Source organism: Mustela nivalis (assembly GCF_964662115.1).
Source record: "Mustela nivalis genome assembly, chromosome: 5".
Taxonomy (NCBI): Eukaryota; Metazoa; Chordata; class Mammalia; order Carnivora; family Mustelidae; genus Mustela; species Mustela nivalis.
The window spans coordinates 7,611,806-7,624,573 of NC_139024.1; the positions used below are offsets into that span (position 1 = coordinate 7,611,806).

General features: G+C 40.0%; 1 protein-coding gene across 1 annotated transcript in view; it reads left to right on the forward strand.

Annotated features, from left to right (window-relative positions):
• Positions 1 to 10,723, forward strand: part of SLC22A2 (solute carrier family 22 member 2) — a 30,362-nt gene extending 19,639 nt beyond the window's left edge. The window contains exons 9-11 of the mRNA XM_082729507.1: positions 414 to 526; positions 2,945 to 3,044; positions 8,322 to 10,723. Coding sequence (XP_082585633.1) covers positions 414 to 526; positions 2,945 to 3,044; positions 8,322 to 8,388 — 280 coding nt within the window. The 3' untranslated portion in view covers positions 8,389 to 10,723. The remainder of the gene's footprint in view (positions 1 to 413; positions 527 to 2,944; positions 3,045 to 8,321) is intronic.
• The last annotated feature ends 2,045 nt before the right edge of the window (positions 10,724 to 12,768 follow it).

The following is a 12,768-nucleotide window of genomic DNA, read 5'->3' on the forward strand; positions in this document are numbered from 1 at the left end:
AGGTTGCTTCTCCCTCTCCCTTGGGCCCTCACTCTCTCCAGCTCATTCTGTCTCTCCAACTCACTCTTTCTCAAATAAATTTAAAAAAAAAAAAAAAAAAGGAAGAAAAGAAAAGAAATACAACAGTATGAACAGGACCATAGAACAGTACAGGGAAGACAGATGACCAAAGTAAAAAGTGAAAAATGCTCCCCCCATTAAAAATCTTCAAAAAAGGCTAATATAAAAGTAGTACAACAGAATATAAGTGGAATTATGAATCATGCACCATTTATGTGTGTTGAAAACAAGGTGAACACCATTTTTTCAGTGCACGGCACTTTAGCGATTTGAGGAGGATTTATTTGGGGAAGGGGTGGGAATAAGTACTATATGGTAGAAGCTGGAAACTAAATCAGCTGCCTGTATTTCAGGAATCTGGGTGTCCTTGTCTGTTCCTCCATGTGTGACATCGGTGGCATCATCACACCGTTCCTGGTCTACCGGCTCACTGATGTCTGGCATGAGCTCCCGCTGGTGGTTTTTGGTGAGAAATCCTCAGACATATCTTTAAATGAAAACCTCTTTTTCTAGGGACCTCCATTGTTCCATCTCAAAATAGGTATCAATGCCAGTATTATAACTGGCATTCAGTTATAATAATTAGGACTTCTGTCAGTGTTAGTAATAGCATAGGTGATACTATTGGTGCCTACTAAGACTCAAGTATGGGAACCACTAGGACTCCCAGCCTCAGTGATACAAAGTTCAAGAAGGAGTGAGGTGGAAAGCTGTTTGCCTGAAGAACACCCTTAACTCTTTCCTCACCGATTCCCACCCCTGCTTGAGTCTCTTTGTCACAGAGCCCACTTTTTCTGCCTACTTTATGGCCAAACATGGAAAATACAAAACTTTTCACTTCATTACTTCAACAAAAAGTGGTTAAAACCCAGGGGGGTTTGAAAGACCACAATTAAGGAAATGCATCAGCATCACTGCAAACCTGTGTTGGTGTTGGGTACCCCTTCCCCAAATCCCTTGGGCAATTAGATTTAAGGAGGATTGGCACAGCCCTTTCCTCCAGCCCTGAAGGAATGTACCAGGGTGGAACCCTCCCTCTCCCCTCACTGCCCAACCTGCAGCATGGACGGTGACAGGGACAAACCTAACTATCAGCAATTAACATGCAGAGGCCAATGTTGAACATGACGTCTATAGACTGCGGAAGGTGTCTGGGAATCATGGACACTCCCATTTGTTCATGTCCATTCTTTTCCCCATAGCTGTGGACAATGGGACAGACCTTCCCCGCGGGCCACACAGAGGGGTGCAAGGGGGTGTCCAGAATCATGCACACAGCATTCGCCTCCTTGAGCTAGCCAGAAGGCCTCAACACACCCAGCTCAGCCTTCTTTTAGACCCACTGAAAGTGGGTCTAAACAGACATGAACAGTTTTCCTCAACCCTCACTTAATTTGGGGGGAGGGAAGACAAGATGCTCTGCTCACTGGGGGCACTTCCAGCTGGCTTTTCTCCTAATGCCACGCACTGGTCACACACAAGTACCTCTGCTCATTCCTCTTCTCAAGGGATGTGTGAGGGAGAAATTTTCCACTGCTGTCGATGTGAAAACAATCTGAAAAACAATCTGAGGGTTTTGAAGGAGCGGGGGGTGGGAGGTTGGGGGAACCAGGTGGTGGGTATTGGAGAAGGCACAGATTGCATGGAGCACTGGGTGTGGTGCAAAAACAATGAATACCATTACACTGAAAAGAAATTAAAAAATAAAATAAAATTTAAATTTAAAAAAATTAAAATTAAAAAAATTTTAAAAAGAAATACCCTGGTTAATGAGGCTTATCTTTGCAAATATAAAAAGCTAAAGAGATGATCATTTGATTAATCTATTATATATTCTCTTCCTAATTCACTCACTGCAGAGAATCAAAGCCAGCAAATACATGTAAAATTTGCACAAGTTACAGCCAAGTGAATATTTACATGTTTGGAGAAACTCTGAAGGTGGCTACTTTATTCATAACTCTGTGACAAGTTCTGCCATGTAACAAGCAGGCGTGTATTTCAGTCTCAGTACAAGCGTGTGAGGTGGGAGTATCAACCCACTTTATGGTCACGAGCCTGGTGCCAAATTTCCCAGGGCTCTGAGACCAGTGAGTGGGGGCTCAGAACTCAGACACCCAGAGAGCCGCCAGGGTCCTCAACTACTCTCCGCGGCCCCAATTCCTGTCATTCTGTAAAGATGTAAAAACAGAGGCCAGTGTGCATTTTTTTGGAACTCCAAAACCAGTGAAAGCTCCACATCTACTTCCTGCATTCTGTTACCACAAAACATAAAACATAATTTTAAAATCCCAAAATGTTAATGGGAATTTAAAGACACATAAACACTCGAATGTTTACTATGACTCCCCAGCATGTGTAAAAACATTACAGCCGCTGACAAAGGAAAAAGGAACAAAAGGAATTGCTTGAACACCCGAATCAGAACTAAAAGTATAGGCCTGGCTATGCTTTTTAAAAGCCATGATACGGTGATATGTGATTCACGACTTCTGGGTTCTCGTCGTGCTCCAAGTTTCTGACTAATTTTCATTACTAAGTGCTTTATACTGGCAGGGTTATGTTCTTCCTTTCCTTAGAGTTGATTTTTTTTCTGAGTTATTTTCTAACTCCAATGCATCTTAATATTATGGCAATGTTCTCTAGCCTAGAATAACCCTGACTCTAAATGTTGAGTCTTCCATCTCCCTATAAGGAATTATAATGCAACAGAGTTTAGAATCAGCAAAATATTTATAGGACAGTCAGAGATAAAAGAGAAATATGTAAGTATAGAAAATCACACACGCAAAATCTTTTTAAGAAGTAGTAATTTAAAGAAGTTCCCATTATAAAGCCTGCATGTTTTAGTTCTTAATGTGATTTGCGTCTGTTTGGCTTCCAGCGGTGGTTGGCTTGGTTGCTGGGGGACTGGTGTTGCTGCTCCCGGAGACCAAAGGGAAGGCTTTGCCTGAGACTATTGACGAAGCTGAAAACATGCAGAGGTAGGGAACTCAAATTCCTCCACACACATCTGGGCCAACTCTGTAGCCAGTTGGAAAAAAATCTGAGGTTGAATTTATACCTCATACCATCCATTGAAATCAAGTCACATGAGATCAAAGACTGGAAAACACAAAGAAACAGTAAAATAATGAACATATCATAGAAAAATACTCATGCTTTCATAGTGAGGAAGGTCTCTCTGTAAGTACAGAAGAAAAAAACAAATCCAGGACTCATTTTTTAAAATGTCTATAAGTTTGCTTTTATAAAAACAAAGAATTCTGCATTGAAAAACTAACAGAAGCTAAAAAAAAATAATAATAATAACAAATGTGGAGAATATATTTACTCCTCTATAAGGGACTAATTTTCTTAATATATAAGGAGCTCTAACAAATCCATATGAGAACCACACAAAAGAAAAAATGGGTTAAGGGTTTGAACATATAATTCAGTGAAAGGAAAATAAAAGCAGCTCTTAAAGATATGAAAATATGCTCGCTTCCTACGTAACGAGAGAAATACGAATGAACACCACTCCTCACAACTTAGATTGTTGAAGACCAAACCACTTGGTAACATTGTTTGGGGGAAGAATGTGAGGAAGCAGTGTCCTACATTGCCTGCGGAAATACACAGCTGAAATCTCTATGATGGCAATATGACAAAAGTATAAAAAATGTGTATTTATTATTTTAAGATTTTTATTTATTTATTTGAAAGAGAGGGAGAGAAAGAGCACAAGCAGAGAGAGCAGCAGAGGAAGAGGGAGAAGCAGACCCCCTACTGAGCAGGGAGCCTGACACAAGGCTTGATCCCAGGACTCCAGGATCACGACCTGAGCCAAAGGCAGACACTTAACCGACTGAGCCACCCAGGTGCCCCTGTGTGTTCCTTTTTACCAAGCAATTCCACACTTCCAGGAATTTACATGTACAAAATGACATATGTACAAGATTACTATTAAAGACAATTTTTTTATGTAACAAAAGATTGGAAACAACCTAAATGTACATTGATTAGGAGTCCAGTTATAAAAATTATGGTATGTCATTCAGTAAAATACTATACAACCATTAAAAGAAGAAGGCAGCTTTATACACACTGATAAGGAAAGTCCCCTAAGATACATTACTAATTTTAAAAGGGGGACACCTGGGTGGCTCAGTCCGTTAAGCATCCGACTCAATCTTGGTTCAGATCTTGATCTTGGGGTCCTGGGTTCAAGTCCCACATTGGCCTACATGCTGCGTATGGCAACTACTTGATAAATATATATATTTACCTGTATCTTTACCTGTGTCTTTGGAAGAATATGCAAGAGCCAGAATGTTGGCAGTCTGTGGGTTCAGTGGCTGTAGAACACAGGTGGGAGGGATTTCCGGTGCATAGATTTTCCTACTTTCCAAATTTTGGACCATGGGAACCTATTCAAAAATTAAACTTAAGAAAATCTAATGAAGAGAAACATAGGACACGCTGCCCACAATTTCTTTATGCGGTATGCTTAGATGTTTTTACTCATTTTAATTGTATTCCAGTTCTGGCTTGCTGGGACCATGAACTGAACTGAATTTTATCCGTTCTACAAAATGTTCCCATTTAACACACTCGGCACCCATGCAGATGGCGCTGCAAAGAATAGCTGTGGCCTAAGGCTTTTCCTAGAACTTGGAGCTCAACATTCCAAAAGGCCTTTGAGCTCAGCCAGAGGTCACACATTGGTGACCCACAAGACATCAGGGCCTCAAGGGCTTTGCTTGACACACGTGGTATTTTTAAAGTGGGAAATTCCACATAAGCTGGATTTCCAGGATCTATTAAAGAAAAAAATTCCAGGGATTTGGTAACCCAGAGCAGGCATTTCCTCTTACTGGTAGTTTGCAGGAGCTGAGGGTTGGCTGGAGGCTTGGAAGGTCATGCCTGTTGGAGGAGGCCCAGAGCTACATTCCCCGCTATCTCGTGCCTAGCACATTTATTATTTCTGCCTGGTGCATGCAGACATTTGAGCTTGAGATCCTTGATCTAGACCAACTGTCCCCCAGGCCCCCAAATCTCTATCTCAGTGAACCTTCCCATGCACATGAGCCTCCCTTTGGACACAAGACTGTACCGCATTTACTGTTGTATCCCTAGGATTCGGCACAGACCAGGTGCTTCCCATCGAGCTGTGGACTAAATGCTGAGCTCCTTCCACAGCATCTCTAATCGTGGGCTCTCCAGGCTTGTGCAGCAGCTCCAAGCTGGGAAGGCAGTAATGTGTTGTGAGGAGGAGCCTGTTAGGCCAGGTCCTGACATTTCCCATCATGTGGCCTTAACTCTTCCAAGCCTTGATTTCTTCATCTGTAAATGGGGACAACAGTTTCTACTCATTGGATTTTTGTAATGAGATACATGCATGGAAAGTGCCTGGCTCTTTGGAAATGTCCAATAGCCATCCTATTATTCATGGAAGTTTCCATAGCTGCTTTGTGAAACAGGTAACTTTGTCCCTAGATGACTGAGTGGAAATCAAATTTTAAAACATATTCTGAATGGCTTTGAGATAGGGAAGCATGGCTCTGTGAGAGACACAGACATGTCTACTTGTAAGAGGTTTCCCATCAGGCTGGTTCATCCGGTTTGGGAGATGTCACCAAGATTATTCCTGGTGTTGGTTTATATGCCTTCTCTTGGTGTGATCTACAGATACTTTTATGTGTAGATCTCTGATCTACAGATACTTTTATGAAGATTCGTGCTGCTGTTGTTATTATGACTGCTGCTGTTGCTGCTATTGTTGTTACTGTTGCTGCTGCTATTGTTGCTGTTGCTGTTGTTACTATTGCCGCTACTACTGCTGCTGTTGTTCCTTTTGTTGCTGCTGTCATTGCTGTTGCTCCTGTTATTACTATTATTGATGCCACCGTTCCTATTGTTGTTGTTCTTATTACTATTGTTGCTAATATGGTTGTTACTATTGTTGCTATTGTTGTTGTTATTGTTATTGCTGCTGCTGTACTTACTGCTGCTATTCCTGTTGTTGCTGTGGTTACTATGGTTGTTGCTGCCATTGTTTCTATTGCTGCTGCTATTGTTGCTGTTGTTGCTGCTATTGTTGTTATGACTGCTGCTGTTGTTACTGTTACTATGACTGCTGATCCTGCTGGTGTTGCTGGTGTTACTATGACTGCTGTTGTTGCTATTATTATGGCTGCTGTTGTTGTTACTGTTGCTGCTGCTGGTGTTGCTGTTGTTGCTGCTGCTGCTGGTGTTGTTGCTGCTGGTGTTGCTATGGTTACTATTATTTCTGCCATGGTTCCTATTATTACTATTGCTGCTGCCATTGTTCCTGTCGTTGTTATTGTTGTTACTATCATTACTGTTGCTCCTGTTGTTGCTGTTGTTCCTGTTGTTACTATTATTGCTGCTGTTGTTGCTCTGTTGACTGTTGTTGTTACTGTCTTTGTTCCTATTGTTGCTGCTTTTGTTGCTATTGTTGCTGTTGCTGCTGCTGTGGTTCCTATTGTTGTCACTATTGTTGCTGCCATGGTTCCTGTTATTACTATTATTGATGCCATCATTCCTGTTTTTATTGTTCTTGTTACTATTGTTGCTGCTAAAGTTGTTGCTACGGTTACTATTGTTGTTGCTGCTGCTGCTCCTGTTGTTGCTGTGGTTACAGTCATTGCTCCTGCTGCTATTGCTATGGTTACTATTATTGCTGTTGCTATTGTTGCTGTTTTTGCTATTATTGTTACTGTTGCTGCTGCTGCTCTTGCTCCTGCTGTTCCTGTTGTGGTGGTGGTGGTTACTATGGTTGCTGCTGCTATTGTTGCTGTTGTTGCTGCTATTGTTGCTGTTGTTGCTGCTGTTGTTGCTATGACTGCTGCTGTTGCTGTTGTTGGTTTTGTTACTCTGACTGCTGTTGTTACTGTTGATATTATGACTGCTGCTGTTGTTGCTGTTGTTACTGTTGCTGCTGGTGTTGCTGTTGTTGTTATTGTTGCTGCTGTTCCTGTTGTTGCTATTATTGCTGTTGTTGCTGCTGTTGTTACTATTATTATTGCTCCTGGTGTTGTTCCTGCTGTTGTTGTTCCTATTATTCTGGTTGTTGCTGTTGTTACTATCATTGCTGTTTTTCCTGTTGTTACTATTATTGCTGCTATTGTTGCTTTGGTTACTATTGTTGCTGCTGTCATTGTTCCTATTGTTGCTGTTATTGTTGCTATTGTTACTATTGATGTTGTTGCTGCTTCTGTGGATCCTGTCGTTGTCACTATTGTTGCTGTTGTGGTTCCTGTTATTATTATTACTATTGTTACTCTTGTTTTTCCTATTGTTATGGTTACTATTGTTGCTGCTGTTGTTGCCATTGTTACTATTGCTGCTGCTATCGTCACTGTTGTTACTATTGTTACTGCTGCTGCTCCTGTTTCTGGCATTATTTCTGTTGTTGCTGGTCTTCCTGTTGTAATTATTGTTTCTGCTGTTGCTCCTGCTGCTTTTGTTGTTACTGTTGTTGACATAGAGACCCTGGGAGCAGCACCAACTTCCTTGGGCCCCTAAATCTGGAGCCTGAGAGAACCCCAGCATAGCCAGGGGATTTGGGTGGGCTGCTGCTATACTCCCTGTCTCAGACTGGCCCAGAAGCTGAGACAGGACTAAGCACCACCAGGCGGGGAAAATTTTGTGAGGAGCTGGGGAACGTGGGAGCAGACCCACTCCAGATTTTAATACTATTATCAGGCAGAGCATGTCCAAAGGGCATGACAGGGAACAGCAGGATGAAGAAAGCAGCATTTCTATAATGAGTATCTGCAACTTCCTGGTATTCATAAAGATAAGATGATTGAGAAAATTTGCAATTTGATTTTTCACTTGCCCAACTGTTGGAAAGTAAATAAGCAATGGTAAGAATAATTTCTAAAATTGTATTTGCAAAGACTGATGACAACAGTGTCTAGATTTTGCAATCATCATTTTTAACTGATATAAGATTAAATGTAGTCATTATCTGCCTCCTTTATTACATAGAAAAGTGACCACTTTAAGTAAGGAACATAGGCCAGTCCTATTTCCAGAAGATCATTTTTGGAACTGTTCCATCACATAAGTTACTCACCAAGCTCTGTCTATTTTCTTTTTAGGAATCACCTCTCAGAACACTGCAATACTGTGCCTAGACAAAGTTTACATCCATTTGTTGTTCCATTTATTTCTTACCTCTTTATTTTGGTTTTTAGCCTCCTCACAATTTCTTTATCCCCTCTCCATGTTTTTTTTTATTACTGCAGACCAAGAAATAATAAAGAAAAGATGATTTATCTCCAAGTCAAGAAACTAGACATTCCCTTAAACTAAGAAGAGAGACCACTCTTGCCATGGCCTTGCTGTGATGATACAAGTCCAGAACAGCTGTTTCTCCAAGCACCACAGAGCCAATGGAACTCAACCTCACTCCCCTTTGAACCCTACTAACTTAGGTCTATAGTCAAATAGAGTTTGTTGTCCTACTGTATTAAAATCTTCCCATAGGACCAGATCCTACCAAACCCTACCAGCTCACTCCATTCCCAGCATTCCCAGGACAGTGCTATTGGGATGCTGGGAATTGTTTTCATCTTTGTATTTCTTTATTTTATTCCTTTCTCCACAATGGTATCAAACCAAAACACATAGGGGTATTGTGGGCCAGGAAAACAAAATAGAAAAGATCTGAAAAACAATTAAGTGGAAACATAGAGACCTTGTTTTCTTAAACCTATAACACAGTTAAACAATATCAAGTTGTCTGGAACATCAGGAACTTTAAATTGGCCTTTCAGTGTCATGTGTGAAAATTTTTAAAATACATTCATTATTATCTGGGTTACACTTTAAAGGAACCTAAAGTGAAAGAATCAGAAATGCAACCTGAGTAATCACTAAATCTCCTCTATTTAGATGGAATCAGTACAAATGTGTGCTTTTTACAAAAAATCTTGAGAAGAGTTTGACAAAGAGCAGCATTGAAGTTGGCTTATTAAACCAACACAGTAATGTTTCACTCCGATAAAAATTGCTCTAAATTTGTGGTTTAAAAAATTATATTAATATTTTACCAAGATAATATAGTAAATAAAAGCTTTTAGAAGCTAAATATTTTAAATATTAAAAACGGAAGTTCCTTACTCCATTCTTCTTCTATCAATGCCTCTGGAATAATTTTCAACTATTTTAGCTGGATTTTTTTCCCCTTGTGATTTATCTTTATATAGCTGAATAACTAGCTTTAAATTGACAGTGTTTGCCTTCTTAGGTTTAAATATTACATTACCTATTGATCTTTTTATATAAAATATAAAAGCTTAGCATTCTTCAGCTTTCTCCTCATCCCAACACACAACTTCTCTCTTCTCTTCAAACTCTGTGTTATCACGTTTTTATTCAATCAAAAGTTGACATTCACATGTTATGGCTGTGTCACTATTTTTAACAGCTGAGCCACATCGTACATAATGATCACCTCTACTCTTTCACAGCATTTTATTTCTCTTGGGCCTTGGTTTTTATTGCTTGTTTTCTATATATGCACCATCACTTTCCCCCCAATTCTCTGATAAAACAATAGATCTCTCAGTGCATTCAAACACATCTCTTTCTTCCAGGGAGCCCTCCCACTTTCTAAACACACTTGGAGCCCTTCTGGTCCAGTGTAGCCTGGCTGACATTAAGGTCTACTGCCCAGCTGTTGTCCTGGGCTCTCCGTTCCCCACCTTCCTGAGCAATCCCGGTGCCTCTTTCTTGGGTGGGATTCCCTGTGTCATAGGTCAGAAGTCTTCCTCATTCTTGGTCTTCTCCCTCATTTTAAGGAATCACATCTCCCAGTATTGTCCTGAGAAAGAGCACATACTTGTCCTAAATTCTGTTCTGTAACACTAGGTGTTACAACTACACATTCCTGGCCCTTTGCCACCTGGCTTCTTATAAGGGTCTACCAATGGGTAGCATTGGCCAGATAGGAAGATAGGAGCAAGAGAGGTCTTTCTTCCATATCATGAAGGTGTCTTGGGCAGCTGCAGTAACAGCTGCTGGCCACCTGAACCAAAGGAATGTGAGTTCCTGGTCACAGCTCAATGGTAGTGGGGCAGTTTTGACAGCAGTAGCAGCAGGAACATCATTGCCTCATTGACTTGAAGGCAAGAACATGGACAGGACTGGAAGAGATTATGCTGAGTGTAATAAGTCAAGCAGAGAGAGTCAAGTATCATATGGTTTCACTTATTTGTGGAGCATAACAAATAGCATGGAGGACAAGGGGTGTTAGAGAGGAGAAGGGAGTTGGGGTAAATTGGAAGGGGAGGTGAATCATGAGAGACTATGGACTCTGAAAAACAGCCTGAGGGGTTTGAAGTGGCGGGGGTGTGGGAGGTTGGAGTACCAGGTGGTGGATATTATAGAGGGCACGGATTGCATGGAGCACTGGGTGTGGTGAAAAAATAATTAATACTGTTTTTCTGAAAATAAATAATTTTTTTTAAAAAAGATTTTTCAAAAAAAAAAAAAAAAGAACAGGGTCTCAGGCTTCAGCCAGAAACAATTGCTGTTTCCCGGTCTTATGTATACACCTTCTTCTCTCTCTAGCATAGCTTTCTCTCTTTTGCTGAACAATTTTGTAAGTGAGTTCCTGTATCAAATTGTCTCTCTCTGAAATACCTACAGTGGTTTCTGTTTTGTTGATTCAGCATAAATTAATGTTCTTTTTGGGACCACACCGAGGAAATAGATATCCAAATAAGAAAATCTGTAGTTTGTTAAATGATGTGATTGGGATTGAACACATTGGTGCCGGAATCGCCAGGGAAAAGTGAGATACTGACAGTATCTATCTACGACATTCAGTCACAAAACAGTTACTTAAATTTAAGCTGTGACTACCCGAAATGAAGAACCTATTTAAAGCAAGACTTTGGGAGGCCAAGGGTCTGCTGGATTTCATCACCACACTGGAGTCTGTTGCCACAGAATTTCTGGGATACAGCCAATTGCTTCTGACTCCAATGGAGAAATTTTAAAACAGAACGCAAAAACTTTAGTCTTTCAAGTGTCAAGTTGAGGCATTGCCAGAGAAATTGGGAGGTCCTTATGACGGCCTTTCAAGACCTTGAGTTTTGTAGAGGCAAGGCTGATACCACTGAAAAGCAGTCTCAAAATTTAAACTTATGTGTTAAGAATTATATCTCAGATTAAATTCAGAGCCTAGACATGCCTCTGAAATGTGAATTGCAGAATGGATGGGAAGGAGTGGACTCCTGAGAAATGAAATGGAAACTGTAAGTGGACACAAATGAATCAAAATCTTGAGCCCCCAAGTCCCCTGAACCTCCTTGGCCAAAAGAAGCAGTGCTTCTCTTCCTTTCTGTAAAACAAAACCACTTTCCCTTGTTTGAAGAGTTTTAATGACCTCATCTTATACAGTGACCTTGAGGGGATGACAAGACACCTTTAGCCCACCCACCATATTGTGCCCAAATATGCCTAGAGTAGATTCCAGCATGTCTCAAGAGGAGAAATAAGAAGTTTGGGGAAGAGATACCTTACACACAAAAAGAATTTCAAGATTTTGTAACATCGGCAGAAATCTGGGGAAAATTTTAAGAATGAATTGTAGTGATACCAAGCCCAGGAGGATGAAATAATGTTGAATCAGGTCCAGTTTGTCAAGATGGGTGCTCTAATCTAAGATTACAGGTTTAATGTACCAGGTGAAACACCTGGCATTAGTTCCAGTAGTTTTCAGGCCAGAAACATTAGAAAATATATAAAGGAATATTTCCATAATTTGAAATAAGAAGGACTTCTTGGGCAAAAATAAGATCTAAGAGACGTAAAGTAAAAGACTGACCTATGTGACTATGCAAAACAAAACTAAACTAAATGATGCTGGCTGTGTAACTCACACATATCACATGAACACACACACACACAAACACACACACACACACACACACACACACATCCCAAAAGCAAATTCAATAGTCGAGTGACAGATTTGAAGAAATAGTTACTATAAATATAAAAAATTTCCAAAAGGTTAATATCCAACAGAAATAAAGAGCTACTAAAATCAATAAGAAAAAGACAGTAAGAGAAAAAATAATTGTTTAAGAGTACAAATAGTTATTTACAGATGTAACATAAAAAGGTTAATTAAGTTATCAAGAAAAAATGTGGAACCTTGTTGTGAACCAGGGAAATACAAATAACAACAAAATATTCTGCACTCAGATGAATCAATAAAATTAATATAAATTAATAAAGTCCATATTGAGGGTGGATGTGGGTGTGAAGACACTTATACATGATTGATACCGTCTTTAAGAAGGCACTTTGGTAGCATCCATAATGTCAGAAATGTATGCCTTTGAGAAACACAAGTGTGCACACAGAAGCATCTCAGAGAAAGTTGTTCCATCATTTCCTGATAACAGCCAAAATTGGAAATAACCAGTTTTTAAATATGAGGAATGCTCAAATAAACTATGGTATATCTACTCATCATTTAAAAAGGACTGAAAACAATTTATAGCTACTCTATGGAAAGACCCCCACAATGAAGAACATTTGGAATAATAATACAGAAATAATGAACTAGGAAGAGGAAGTCCCAGACTGCACAGTGCATAAGGAGAGATTTTTTTTTTAAGAATTTATTTATTTGTCAGATACACAGCATAAAGCAGGGAAAGTGGCAGGCAGAGG